Source organism: Heliangelus exortis, chromosome 6, assembly GCF_036169615.1.
Source record: "Heliangelus exortis chromosome 6, bHelExo1.hap1, whole genome shotgun sequence".
NCBI lineage: Eukaryota > Metazoa > Chordata > Aves > Apodiformes > Trochilidae > Heliangelus > Heliangelus exortis.
The window spans coordinates 15,075,257-15,090,743 of NC_092427.1; the positions used below are offsets into that span (position 1 = coordinate 15,075,257).

At 40.2% G+C, this 15,487-nt stretch overlaps 1 protein-coding gene across 1 annotated transcript in view; it reads right to left on the reverse strand.

Moving 5' to 3' along the window:
• Positions 1–1,064: 1,064 nt before the first annotated feature.
• The window catches only part of ZNF804A (zinc finger protein 804A), a 148,385-nt gene continuing 133,962 nt past the window's right edge, over positions 1,065–15,487 (reverse strand). The window contains exons 3-4 of the mRNA XM_071746796.1: positions 7,202–7,332; positions 1,065–4,840 (exon numbers count right to left, since the gene is read on the reverse strand). Coding sequence (XP_071602897.1) covers positions 1,546–4,840; positions 7,202–7,332 — 3,426 coding nt within the window. The 3' untranslated portion in view covers positions 1,065–1,545. The remainder of the gene's footprint in view (positions 4,841–7,201; positions 7,333–15,487) is intronic.

Here is a 15,487-nt window from a genome sequence, read left to right on the forward strand (position 1 = left end):
TGTCGTTTACTATGGCTTTTATGTAGTCATCTATTGAAACTTGCACTATTGATACAGTGAAGTTCTAACGCTATAGATGCAGAAAATAATACCTGAATATATATGTATTAAGATAGAGTACTACTTTTCAAATGGTTAATATCTGTAGCTATTAATATGCAATAGATACTTCTAGCACTAACAGTCATCCTTAGCTTCACTCACATGATAACACTTCATTTTAACTCAAAGAGATGGCTCTATCTCAGAACCACTTCTGATTTTATTCTGAACCAGGTGTGGGCCTGATGTATTTCATACTACAGCAAAAGGGAAGATTTCTCTGGCTAAATCTGGGTGAGGTTCAACAGCAATAAAAAGGCTGCAGAGGTAGGGAGAGTTCTCTGAAACCCAGTTAGAAATAATGGCAGTATATTCGTATTACTATTAATTTCTATTCTATGTTACTCTATTTCCCTACCAAAATGCTCCAGAAAAGAAGGAGGTGAAGTGGGGCGAAAATCTGAATCAATCTGGCAAGTTCCCCCTGTGAAGCTCTTTCTGAACTCCCTGTCATTGCTCACAAGCTCTTGCTACCTTCACACAGTGCACGGGCAGTGAGGACCTCACTTCAACACTGCCCCCCACCCAGGGATGAGTGCAATCAGAGAAAGGATGCTTGAGGGCACCAAGGCCTTCCCTATGCTCTACCTTTCTGCTCTAAGCAATATTCCCTTGAAATCAAAGTGACTTTGATCTTTTCCTTCACCCATCCCTTCTATAATTGCTGTTATTTTTGTTGCATCATCTTTTGTGGTTTAGTAGAAAAGGGATTAGATCCAAGAGTCAGCAGTTTGTGCACACACTACTAGTAGGCAAAATTTGTTGTGGTGACATCAAGCCAGTAACAAACAGATCTATTACCCTTTCTCTCTTGCTCAGTAAGACAGCTGCCACCAAGGTATTAGCCTCTCAGCCTCCCTGATAAATCACTGGGGTACAGGCAACCTGATTATTCCAACATAGCAGGGGCAGGGGATGAAATTCTGCCGCAGAAGAACATGGAAGAAAAACATCCATGAGGCTTATAATGAAAGATTTTTTAATATACTTAAGTAGTTAACAAAAATTTATTGCAAGAGATAGTTTGTCACTAGATTTACAGTTTCAGAGAACATAGTACAAAACATAGTGCATCAGCTTTGTCTAAACATTAAATAGGTGCAAATACACAAAGATTAAAAAAAAAAAAAGTGAATACTTTACAACATAAGTTATAGAATTAGAAATATATTTTATATACATTATACATATTCTAAGACATTGTTTTCACTTAGATATACAGAGAGTTCATATTAGTATCAGAATAATCAGTGCTTCAGTTATGGTACATGTCTGAACTTTACATGAATGTTTGCATCATTATACTTACAGTAAATGCTTCCCAAGGAACGAGGAATTTCAACCAGTTTGTCTCACAGAACCGTCCCACAAAGTGCAGGGGACTGTGGAAACAGCAGGACCTCTTAGCTCAAGGCTCTTTCCCCAACCCTCAAGGAACCTGTCTTAAAAGAGGGGCTGTAGGGGGATGACAGCTGGGTGGGGGGACAGCAGGGATGGGAAGACAGAATGTGGCAGCGGGGCAAATGCCAGCTGGGTGGGTTGCAGGACTGAGGGTGGCAGCAGTGGCAGATGTGGTGGGGTGATGAACGCTGCGTGGCCCCCTGGACACAGCCTCGGTCCTACTGGTAGATGAGGTAAAGGTGCTCTGGAAAGAGCTGGGACCTGGGAGAGGAACTGCTGGTGGGGCTGGAGAACCTTCAAGGTACTGGCAGCAGCGTGCTGCTGTAGGACAGTGTGATGGATGGTGGTAATGGAGGTAGAAGACAGCGGCGGCTGCAAGGGTAAGGGCTGCAGAGGGGAATTTGGGGGCTGGATGGCCCCTGGGGAAGGGAGGGTGAACTTCACTTTGCTGGCCAGCATGTTTTGTGGCATGATCTGCTGATACGCCTCAGATGGGAGGTCTCTGAATTTTTCGTGGTTATCTGGAGGGAATATCAGTGTCTGACCTGGCAGGGTGAAGGGGGCTATTAACTGCTCAGTGGTTAAAAAGGTATGGCTGTTTACATGTGCTTCTTTGAATGGCAAGGGTGGGGGGCTGCTAAATATGGCAGGATTACAGGGTACCCATTCACTGGTCACCTCATCTATTTTCTCATGTGGTAGAGACTCAGCCAATTCGTAATGGCAAAGATAGGATTTAGGAAGAACTTGTTCCAAATGTCGGTTGGGGAGCGGAACTTTGTAATGAGCTTGATTTTCATGACTGCTGACATTTTCTTTTTTCTTTTCATCTTGCGGAACATCCTGCACACTGGCAGCTGCCGGAGCAATGTGCTCAGGGACAGAAGCAGCAGAATCTGTGATGACCTCAAAAAGCGTACTTGGAGTGCTCTCCATGGCAATACACCCTGTCAGTTTGTCACTTTCCAGCACCTGTGAACTATCAGTTTCTACACATGAGTTGCTTTCCTCCAACTGTATTGTTTCATTTATGTCTTTTTCATGATCACCTTTGAGATCCACATTGGTTTCCTCCAGACTGTCTGGAGTCAGGAAGTCCCCTGATATGTTTAAAACAGAATTTGCAGAATTTTCTTTGGAAGGTCTGGAGGTTTCACCTCCTGCATTTCTGCCAAGGAACAGATGATGGACTTTAGTTTTCCTTCTCCTGTGTTTGCCTTTTGCCTTCTGATGTGTACCTAAAGTACGTGCTTGCCTTGGATTTTCCTCTGCTGATAATGTCTGTCCGTATGAGCTTTCACCTGACGAAGAGTAATAGGAACGCTGTCTCCGCTTGGGGTGGTATTTTTCGGGTTCCTCTGTCAGAACACTGTAACCTCTCTTTATGGACTGGTTTTGATTGGGACTCTTCTCACTGCAGTGTCCTACACATTTATGCTCTGGGCTACAGCTTGACCTCCTGACTTTCCAGCTATAACATGTTTTAGAGTACCTTAAGGTGTGCCTCCTGGAGCTCAGAGCAAGCTGCTTTGCCTGTCTCCGAGAGCTGGCTTTGCTCTTTCTGTGCAGTTGTTTGCAACCATGGTGTTGGCCACTATTTTTTGCACTCCAAGAATCACACCAGCCTCTGTACCCGTGTACATGATCTGACATAGACATGGCTCTCTTATGACCATTTTCAGTGCCAAGCTTTTGATATGATGGCTGTATCTCACCTGTAGCTAGCCAGATATTCTCTGTGTCATGTCTTCCCTTCTCTGGATTATTTTGGAAGTTCTGATATTTATTCTCATCTCTGTAACTGATTTCTTTCTCACTCACTGGGGATATGTCCCTCTCTACTGCTGTTGTGTCCCCACAGTGATGATGATGATGATGACAGTGACTTAATTTCCTTCTCCTTTTCCATTTTCTGCTTTTGTGAAGCCGTTTTTCATGGCTTCCTTTGATCCAGACTTTGTTATATTTTTCATCTATCACAGTGTTTTGTCGTAAGTGATTTTTAGAAATGTGATACTTTTCTATTTTTCTAATCCTGAATGACTCATCCAAGGACACTTTATTTTGAGTTTTTGCAAGATCACAATTTCTCATGAGGGAAATGTCACTTATAAGGGGTATTGTATAGTTGCACATATTTTTATTCATTTCTGTTTCATAATCTGCACACTCTAAAGTAGATGTATTTGTAAAATCTGAGACTAAGCTACAGTTGGACTCAGTTTTATGGTGCAAATGAGGTATGTCTGGCTGATGCTTGGGTTTTTCTTGGCTGTCACTTGTCTTTGATGACTTGAAATCAAAATACAAAGGATTACAGCTATAAGAAATTGACGGTTCTGTACTTGTGTAAATTAACATTTCTGATGGCCACTGAAGAACATTTGATCCATGTTTGCTAAGAACAGGAACAAAGGGTTCACAAGGTCTCTTGTGCATGTCTGGTTTGCTTTGTGGGGCTCCACTACTACCTTCTTCAGATGGTGATGGAAGTAAAGCATCTGGCCCCAGATGTTTTGTTTCAGTTTCAGTTGTGGATGAACCACTGTTCCTGTCTTTATCATTTTCCTCAGCAACATCCTGCAGAGACAAACAATCCTCCACAACCACCTGTGCAAGAGCCTTGTTTGCCTCCCCCTCACAACCACTGCAGTCCAAGGGCAGGACATGAGCACTGTGTGCAACTGTGGGCAGCATTTGGTCCAAGGAGTCTGCTGCACTGACATCCATATCACAGCTATCCACATTCGAGGACACTGGTTGCTTTGAAAGGGACATGGCAGGAGTTAGTATGGGACTCTCTAGCACCATGCTTTCTTCACTGACCAGCTCTTTTGACTCCTGAGCTTCAGAAGCTTCTGATGAGTCACTGCATTTTTCCACCAGTGGGTGAAAAGAGTTATGTTTCTCCTCAGGGCACAGGACTACTGCTGCTGCTGATGGAGACTGAAGGTTACAAGCTCCTGGAACAAACCTACTTCTTCTGCTACATCCGTGCTCTATAGATGACTCATCATATTCATAGAAAACAGCAGCTGAAGACTCCAGTTTGACTGCTGCTTTCTTAGGAAAAGCAAAAGAGAACCCAACTCTATGGCCTTGAGCTCCTTGAACTTGATCTCCAAATATGTTAGTGTTGGGTTTATTACTACATGCCTCTCCAGGAGTGGAAGAAAGAACAGAAGTGACATCTTTACAATTCTGTGCATCGTGCATTAATGCACAGCTGAAATCTTGTTTGTTGGCAGAATCCAGGGCAGCACCTTGTGGGTTATCACTGCAATGATCTCGCACTATCACTGTAGTGGATTTGAACATAGGGCCACTTCCAGGAGCACTAGGAAGAAAAGTAAAACTCAGTACATATCAAAGACCTGCAGACAGAAGCATTGTGCTACATTGGTATCTAAGAGATTTTTTTAAGGAAAGAAGAAGAATCTGTGGATATGTAGATTGAGCATATTAAAAACTGATTACTATTAACAAAACAAAAAACAAAACAAAACAATTAAATACAGTGCCCACAGTGCCTTCATGTGAAGTTATCAGCTCAGGGCTTATATTCTAAAAAGGTAGTTTACCTTTCCTAGACATACTGGCTGGCCTAATGCAAGACTGTCTATCTCCCTTGAAGTCTTGCTTCTCCTCCTGGTAGGCCATTTTGGTTACAATGCTGTTATTGTAAACAGCAGACATTTTAAAATCCTTTATTCTACAAAATATATCAAAACAGAAAGTGCCTTACAGACCACTTCCCTCTTAGTCATTGTAGTGACTGCTGCTCTGCCCATGGGCAACCAACCCACTCAACAGCTCCCTCCTGTTTGTGTTCACAGGCCAAACTGTTGTAATATCAGCAATTTCTTTCATGGAAAAATAATATCAGGGTGAGTATTTCAGAGTAGTCCATTAAGTGATTCATTCCTCTTGAGAAAAAATTATTACAGTCTACTCCTGTTCTTCATTTAACATCCTCTTCCCATCTGTTCTATTTGACTTAATAGGAAGCAAAGAGAAAAACAAAAGGTGTCCAAGCTGCCAGTTTTCCAGGATCCACAGGAACTACTCAGCACTAAGGAGTAATGGACCTATGATTTTTTTTTTTTTTTTTTTTCTTGTTCAACCTAATTATTCTGAGTTACAGTGCAGAGTAATACTAAATTGGGAAAACTTGCAAGTGTCATTTAGGACATCAGAAAGGGCTGAGATGAAGAATGACAAACTTATTTGGTCCAGATATTAAGGTAGAGGTTTTTGAGAAAACAGTTCCTTGTGAGAATTCCTGTCTTCATGAAGTTAAAATACATATTAAAACCTTCAAACAAATCCTTTCTTGAAAAGAATAAAATGGTGACTTCTACAAGAGCTGAAAATACCAGTTTGAAAAATCCTAAGTACCTGTCTATATTCCACCTCTCAGGATGAAAAGTAGTAGTACACAGCAATTCTTAAATAGAAAAATAAAGCTCAGAAAGAAAATTTTCATCAGGAACTAGAAGAAGGATATTCAAACAAACAAAAAATACCAAAACACAACAAAACAGAAACAAACAAGTAAAAAACCCACAAAATCTGTGTTTCACTAGCATGAAAAAAATTGAAACAAAAAGTTCCTCGTTCTCTTGAAATATGCTAAAATTCAGATTTTAAAATATGTTTAGGGGGAATAATATCTAAAAACATTAAGTACTAAATTTTGACAGTTAAAACATGGATGGGGAAAAGGAATCTCTAAATGAATTATCATAGAAAGATTTTAAAAGTTAAAATTGGTTGCCATGTTGCTCATGCCAAGCAGAATTCACAACATTCATGTCCCATCCACCTGACAGATTTTGTTTCAGCATGATGCTCACCATCCAGACAGAAGAAAGAGACAATTACTGAACAAGAGCTACCACTTGGATGGACTTCCCTGTTAGTTCTTTTGGCAAGGCAAAGGCTGGATAAAAAGAAAACATTTCTACCTGAGCACCTCTATTTTTACTTTGTTCCCCTGAGATTCCGCTGTGGAAAGTTGGAATGTGTATTTTCAGTGTTTGTCAGTGTCATAACTGTGTCATACTTAAGGGAGAACACAGTCACAACTAGCAAGCTCAATATTAATTTCAACAGTATACCTAGGTGCTATGCTAAAACATGGGACTAGCAAGGAGTCACTTTTACAGAGGAGGTAAACACTCCGTTGAGCTAGGGAAAAGAAGCACTTAAATTTCAGCAACTGGATTTTTTTATATTAAAAAATAAAACGAGATTTCTGGATGCTTTCCCAGGCTAACTGTCTGAAAACTAAATCAGAGATACCTGTTAACATCCTAGAAAGACAGACAATGTTCCTCACCTCATCAATGAAGCAGTGTCTGCCTGCAAACTCAACCTAGTTCACTCAGCTTTCAGCCAACGTGCCTGGTTGTATGAAATATATATGAAACACATCTTTTTTTTTTTTTTCCTTTTTTTTTTTTTAATCTAAAAATACCTGTCATTTTAGCTTCACTGAAAAAGCCATGTTAAACATTCATTTCTGCCCAGAGTGTGAACCAAATTTACTGTACACATACTGCTTCAAAAATTCCATAAAAAGGCATGAGCTGGGCTCCAGCCAAGAGCTTCCAACAGCCCTGCATCCCATAGCACAGACTAATAGTAGAGGGATTATTTTAAAGTATTTTTCATGTTTCAGCAGCTACACACTTACCACGTTGTCTCTTTCCTTAGCTCAGCCAGCTTGTGCAAACGTTGGAGGGCTTTTTCCTGTTTCCTTTCATCTTTTCGTGACTTAGATGCTATGTTCCGAGCAAACTCCCTCTGTTTCAGTTCCTTCAGTCTCTGGAAGAAATAGCCATATAATGCACACACAAAAAAACCCAAACAACTCAGGCACAATAAAAGTTTATACTGAAAATTCCTTTCTGGTAAGCACTCACAGTGAGAATTATTTTTGAACCTCACAAAGGTGACTCATTCGATAAATGTAGACATTTCAACTGCTTACCTAAAATACAGAGGTGCTAGAGACTGATGAGCTAGGTTAGAGATAACCTGGGCAATGCTACTGCAGCCTTTGTGATTAGTGTATACCAACCTCAGTAGGAATAGGCAAGGTTCACCTGGAATTCTGCTCATGACTCTTTTCCCAAAAACATTCTCCACAGCCTGATTGCTCTTTGAGATAGAAATATAAAACAACAAGACCACCCCAGCTCTTTTTCTGCAAAGCTGTCACAGTCAGACAGTGCTGCTGGCTCACCAGGCAGTTATGCTGCCCCAGATGCTGGACATGGCATTTGTCATCTCTGAACTGTAGGGCGTCCCTTTTTGCCAGCCTTCCCGAGTCCTGCTCCATCACATTATCAGTGTGGTATCATCTTGTCCTGGCTTGGGCCAGGACAAAGGTGATTTTCTGTCTTGTACTTCTGCTTTCAGCTAAGTCTCTTGTAAGTAGCTGCACTTGCTGAAATTAACAGCAAGTTTCTCAGACAGTGTCTGCTTCTGGGACTGATAACACTTGATGTTTATAGTTACTGCTAGAGACTGGTGTGCAGAGCCAAGGACACTGCTCAGCTCTGAGGAACATTTTGCCCTCCGGAAGGAGAAAAGGAGTAAAGAGGACACACCTGAAACCCTCCCTTAGGGAGGAACAGGCAAGATAAATGGCCAAAATTGACCAAACAGAGTATTCCATCCCATACACGTCACACTCAGTATAAATTTGAGGGATCACAAGGGTCAAACCCCTTCTCCTTCTTTCTTCACCTGTCCCTGTTTTCTTCAGCAACCTGGGAGGATTCCATCTGTTCCTCTGCCTGTGGTCCTGATCCCTGCCAGCCTGAATCTGTGTGTTCCTGCTTCCAGCTCCCGACTGCTGCTGACCCCAGGAGTCCAGCCTGGACTTTCCCAGGGCTGCCCTGCAGCCTCAGTGGTGACGTGAGAGTTACTGGGGGGAAGAGGGGGAGGACCGTGGTATCCATTTTCCTGTATATTTGTATATATTTAGTATTTTTTCCTATTTATCATTACTGTTTCCTTAAAGCTGTGTAGTTTAGTTTCCAGCCCATAAGTCTCTCTCCCTTATTCTCTCTCCTTTCTTTATCAGGGAGGGGAGGGGGATGAATAGAGAGCATCTCTCATTTGGTTTAATTGCCGGGCCAGTGTTAAACCATGACACATCTGCAAAGCTCCTGAGAGAGCTCTGTCCTCTCATCCAGTTCATTTTGTTAGGGATGTTACAGGGTCCCATGCCAGCACAGAAAGGATCTTGAAATGGCAAGAGGAATTCAAAATGGGAAGATCTGCCCTGTGAAGGAGATGGTTTCCTGCTCTTGCTGGTGGCTGATGCAGCAGTTAAGCAACCACTGAGCTTCCAGTCCAGTCCGTCATGTCATTTTGACTCCATCCTGTTTCTTTGGAGGGAAATCAAAATGCACATTTCCACATGAAAAGGGGACTGCATTTTCTTCATATCACAGATGAATAATACATGCAGAAACTTTCCTAATCCTTCCTGTCAGAAAAAGGTATTCTGGTCCATCCCAAACCCCACTGGTGTCTCCTTCAATTGTTTGGTGTGTCCCCAATATGGCTCATAGTCTAGGTGATACGTTCTGATGAGATCATGATCTTGTAATTCTGGGAGGAGCCCAGTAACTTGCCACAATTTTAGTGTCTGAGAGCTAATGGCTAGCCATGAACAGGAGCTACATGGATTTGTAAAAGCAGTAATTCTAACTTCAAATTTTTTGAGTAGTACTGAGAGCTTTTCATATCTCTGACAGCACATACTAGATGTACATGTAATGGAATTTGCAGAACTCTATAGACACTTTTTCTCCTGCTCCTTGTCAGTTTTTTTTACGCTCTTTTAGTATTTTTTTTCCTATTCACAGAACAATCTCTCTCATATATCATAATTCATTTAAGCACTGAATTTGTCTTTGCCAGCTTGGGTGATGCTAATGCTACCTTGGCAGTCTATTTAATGCCAAGAAACATAAATAAAGAAACATGATGAGAAAGCAAACAAATGACTGCAGAAAAATGAACACTGCACTCTATTTTCAATTTTTTACATTATTTTTCAAGCAACTGGATATTCCTTTGATGACATCCTTCATAGATACAGAGAAAAAATTCAAAAGGTAATCACTTCTACCATTTATATTTTCTAGATTGAGTTATCAAAATTTGTTTTAATGTGCTAATGCAGAATAAGGTTGTAAATTCACTCAAAACTGGATGCAGGGTAAAAAGTTTGAAATACGAAGGATTTTTGTAGAACATTTCTTACCCTTGTGCATCATCAGTTCCTAAAGATAGTATAATACTGACTCTGCTTCCCACCAGCCAAAGTATTTAATTTCATAGGTGACTTCTGAGTACTCAGAATACCAGAGAAGGGATTAAGTTTTGCTCTTTCCCCTCCTCACCTCCAGTCCTTGACATTGAAAGACAGGATTTCATTCCATTTTGCACAGCTCAATAATTCCTCCTTTTCTTCCCCTCTAATGTGTAAGGAAAGAAGCATGTGACAAAGCAAGAGGAGAACGAAGATAAAAGCCTGTTTTTGTCACAAGGTTAAAAAGGAGAAGCTGAGGTGTATACAAATCCATAATCACCCTCTAGCAGCAGAAGCAGCACTTTACTATAATTGCTGGGATGATTATGATCAGTGATTTACTTCTGACCAGATTTTGACCCCTTTTCTTTTACTGCTGAAAGTTAGCAAGACTCCATGCTATCATGCAGCTCCACGTTTCAGGGTGTGAGTAGAGTCTCACTTACAGTGGATAGGGACAATTTTGTTAAATGTTTATGTGATATTGGTGGCACAGATGATGTGTGTCATGCCTACCATTGCCAGGCAACCAACACACCATTGATCTCAGCCTCCCGTCAGCCCGATCAGTCATTAGCTGTTTCACACATACCAGATCTGGTACAGAAGAGCCATTTACAATTTTAAAGTAATTAAATTGTTCCCTTTCATTGCTACAAGTAGGAGTTGATGTGTAAGAGAAGAATTTGGCAGAAGTTGTGTGTACACAGCCTTCCTGTCAGGCTGTCTGCTCTTCTGGAGAACTCATTCCAGAGCTCCCCTTCTGTCAGACCTCTTGTCAAATACACTGCCCCTTTCCTGCATAGAAAACTGTTCTGAACATAACATGAACTAATTATACAGTATATATCAGTATATACATGTTTCTTTTTCCTTACTAGTATCTCAGTCTTCCTCATGGAGGACTTTAACAATCTGTTATACATTGGTAATTATGGAGGACTTTATTCACCAAACACATATGAGTGGAATTGAGTTGCAAGTTGTTTTGTGGCCTGATTAGGAAGCTCCCCAAAAATATTATTTCCTGTACATAAAAGATCATCTAAGTGGGCAAATATATTCCCATTTTTCATTACTGTAATTTCCCATTTGCCTCTATTTATCCATCTGATAAACTACCATCTCCTGCATTCCCTTACTGCACTTAGCTAGGGATTGCTAGCACTGCATTTATACAGCTCTGAATTTGTATTTTGTTGGTTTGCTTGTATTATGCAGATGAAAACAAGAGTTTACCCAATTATACATAAAATGTAATTAGTCTATGCATTCCGAATATCACAAAGCTCCCACAAATCTTGTTCTAAATTAAAATTTTTAAAAATGTGCCTTACTCCTAAAAAGCATCTTTTTCACAATGTTTTTATGCCTTTCCATGTGGTAGAGCTATTCACTAATGCTGCCTTCAATTTTTAGTTTAATGCCTGTTATGTTTTTTCCCATGGATCAGTAAGCAAATAATTAGCAGGCAGTCATACAGTATTTAAATATGATTCCCTCCTGTATTTTGCTCTGCTTATGAACCAGCTCCAAATGTGTAAGTCCTAGCACGTGGAGTTAAACAGCCAGTTCACAATGAATAATTAAGTGATATTTCTCCAAGAGAACTAAATGTCATCACCATTATCCTGATACACTGTCTCACCACTTGGAACATGCAAAGCATGGACTACAGCTGTTTTGCAAAGGACTTCCCCAAGCACAGAGAAATGGGAAGCCTGACCCTGATTCTCCAGCCTTGCAATGGGATACTGCAACTTGGGCAGAAACTGGAATATTTTAAGAAATACACTGCACTTGAAGCAGAAATATTCCACCTATTTCTAAAGACCTTAGAATCCTAGTGAACACCCATTACATCAGGCTGAGCTGAGATACGAGTCCAGACAGAAAGGAAGACTTTACCAGCTCCCATGTACCTATGCATGGATGAAACTATACATGAGAAGACCTCATGAGATCCAAACTCAGGTGTGGCTCCATCTCGCTCAGAGGCACCCTGCTCCAATGTCCTCAGGCTTGCCATAGAAGACACCCATTAAATAAAAAATTAAAAAATCAAAGGACTCCTAAGAAGACTTCCAAAGGGACTCCATTTCTGGTTACTTCATCCTTGTCTTCATTTTCTGATCTACCACATTAGCCAGTTTACATCAGCATGTTGTTTTTCAAAAAGCATTTCTCTTAATTATTCCCTGCATTTTATAACACAGGAATGATCAAGTCCAGATCTTGATAGGAAAGGCAGGTGCCTGAAGACCTTCGTGGATCAAAGCCTCTCAAAAGCAAAGACACAACATGGCATTAAGTGCATTTTTTACCTTGCTAACTATAAGCCACCTGCCACCTTGCAAAAAGTTTGGTGGGATTTTTCTTGGTTTTTTTTTTTCTATAAACTCAAGATTTAAGCACTTTTAGCAACAGCATTTACTACTAATAGGTCTTAAAAACATGGAGAAAACATTAATTAATAAATATCCTCAGGACATGAAAGGCTGAATAGTGAAACACAATATACCTGGTCATTATGACACCAGGTGATATAATGGGGGGAAAAAAAAACAGCAAACAAAACCAGACTCAAATAAAAGATCTTGTACCTTGAAATGTATCATTTAAATGTTATCAAAACTGACTCTGAAGAAAAGCAGTGAAACTTGAGGAAGTTTATGAAACTGGAACTGTAACAAGCATCAGGACTGATACAGACTCTCTCTGTAGCATTAATATTTCTCATAAAACCACCCATCCTCCCCAGCACAAAGGCATCATCTAAGGACTGCTTATCCAAAGAAGCACTCATAAACTACTCATGGAGCTTATCTCCCTAGTCTAGGAACAACTTTAACAGGGTCAAGAACCAGTGGGAACAGTTGCTGCTATAGCAGAAGTCAGAAAGATGCCTATCAGGGGATTTCAGGGCAGTGCAGTTCAGATATTATTATGCTAATTTGCTTTTGACCTTAGACAAACAATTAAATTACATGGACTCTTACAATGCTGGAAATATGTAGATCATTAATTATTTTTCTGATCAATGGATGTATAAAATTACAGAACTTAACAGCCATGACATCAAATTTTACTTCTTTATTGTCTTTTAATTTCATCAGGAAAAATTACTGTACTCCCAGCGGTCACTGAATTACGAATGGATGGGATTGTTAGCTTTTAAAATTAACTCATGAAGGTAAAACTTCCTTTTCTTGCTCCCTAACTATGAAAGACACAAAGCTGAAGCCCAAAGGCCATAAGCAGGTCACTGTAGCCCTTTATATATTGAGCACTGACATGCCAGGTGTTTTTCTTATACCTTGCAATCCCATTACAGCCCTTTTTCAACGCAGGCAGCAGGCACACGAATTACCCACTCCCAACCCGGGGAGGCAGTGATGAAAAATAACAATCCAGGATTTGTGTACTCTGAGAAAAGACTTCAGCTGTTTTGCAGGTGAACAACCCAACACTTGGTTCCTCCAATCCTGGAGTGATGGGGCTGCTACCGTAACATTAACTCAGAAGGAAGCCAGGCAGCTGGGATCCCTGGCCAAAGATGCAGGTATTGATTGGGCATTTGGGGAAAAGGCTGGAACCACCAGCCTATGGAAACCACTCTTTGTCAGCTGTAAGGGAGAGATATCCCTACAAAGAGGAGATAGACTGCCCACAGATCAAAGCAGCCACACTTGAAAAAGCTATCAGGTATCTGGAAGAATTGGCTGTACAAGATCTGATCTATACTGAGGAAAACATTGAAGATCCTTATCTTAATAAATACAACTTAATAAGAGAAATCCTATGGACACTCCTGTGTGAGTATGGAGAGGACATGAAAAAGTGGGATCAGAAACCTACTGCTCTTCTACAGGAACGTGGTATCAATTTTCCTGTATATTTGTATATATTTAGTAATTTTTCCTTTTTATCATTACTGTTTCATTAAAGCTGTGTAGTTTAGTTTCCAACCCATAAGTCTCTCCCTTATTCTCTCCCCTTCCTCTGTCAGGGAGGGGGATTAATAGAGAGCATCTGTCATTTGGTTTAATTGATGGGCCAGTGCTAATGCCTGACAGATTCATTTTTCAGATATTTCATTTTATATTTTATATATATATATATATATTTCAGATCCTGAATGATCAGAGTTGATGTTTTGGTGAAGAGCCCAGGAGAGCAAGGCACAAGCCTGCTGCTCCTCAGCCAGCCACAGCAGTGTGAGGCTGAGACCAGGAAGAGATGGGATATTCTGTCCTAGGTGTGTGAACTCAATCTGCAGGAGCTTCCCCAGCTCCTGAGCTGCCTGTAACTCCATTTCCATTCTGGAAGAAGCTGGAAGCCCACTGCAGCTTCCTCCTACTGGGACACAAGTGGCATTTGGATTTATTTACAAATTAAATGTTTCTTTCCTCTAAATCTGTATATAAAACATATTTTAATGGTTAACAAAGGGTTTTGTTTTGTTTTTTTGCTTTTATTAATTTTGTTGGGATATTTTAAGTTGTTGGCTTTAAAAAAAAATTTTATAAATATGATTGCTGCTTAATATATGTGTTAAATATGAGTATTTCTTAGCTCTTGGTGATTAATCTAGAAGCCTTTCCCCTTTCTCTGTGTACTACATGACTGCTGTCCATACATTCCCTGTTAACTGATGCAGTTTATTGCTTCTTCATGTGAACAGAGCAGGAATGTACTCGTTAGATAAACACTTGTTTTTAGATAAACACACACCAAACCAGATGAGTATCCTTTCACAAAAGAGGATTGAGCTTAATAAATTAAAAAAAACCCACAAAACTGAATAATCAGAAGTCTTATAACACCTGTAAACACTCAAACAGGCAACAAAACATGCTGTTTAAAGCAGAAAACATTGCTTACTAAGATGTAAAATACACCAAGAGTCCTAGAATCATAGAATCAGCCGGGTTAGAAAGGACCTCTGAGATCACCATAAAAATAGACAGAAATCTTTCTGTCTTTGGTGGCTTCTGCAGACATATGTATTTTACTGTTTTGCAACTGGAGACTGTTCACACAACAGGGCAGCATCACAGCTTTCATATTATTAAAAAAAAAAAAAAAAGAAAAAGAAAAAGAAAAAATCTATAAACTTTTTAATTATTACAGGAAAATTAAAAGCTCCAATAAAAAAACTACTGCAATACAAGAAGAACTTAACCTGTTAGTGTTCCAGGTCTTCCCTAGCAGTTTAACAAGGCTAAGTTATTTTGACAGAAAGGAACAATGTCAGGATTTCTCAATGAAATTAGTAATTCAGTCATTCAAATAAGCAGTTTGAGGAAGAAATTAATAGACAATACTGTCTGGATTTTTTTTTTTCATGCTGACATTATGGAATTATTGCAATAATGTGTTACTGTACTGGGAGAGGAAGAGGAGGGAATGTCACCAGCAGCCTATGCCTGCTGGATGGGGAGCTGCCCAGCAGACATTTTTTGCTAGTGGCAGGGAAAGATTCCTCCCAGCTAGGGGGGTGTGACCCCCTACATCACTTACAGGAATTGTGGCATCTCCATCCCTGCAGAAATTCAAGACAAGGCTGAAAGGATCCCCTGGTCAATAATTTTATGTTGGTGAGTAGGAAGCCAGCAACTCCTTCCAACCACTATTTTTATAATTCTA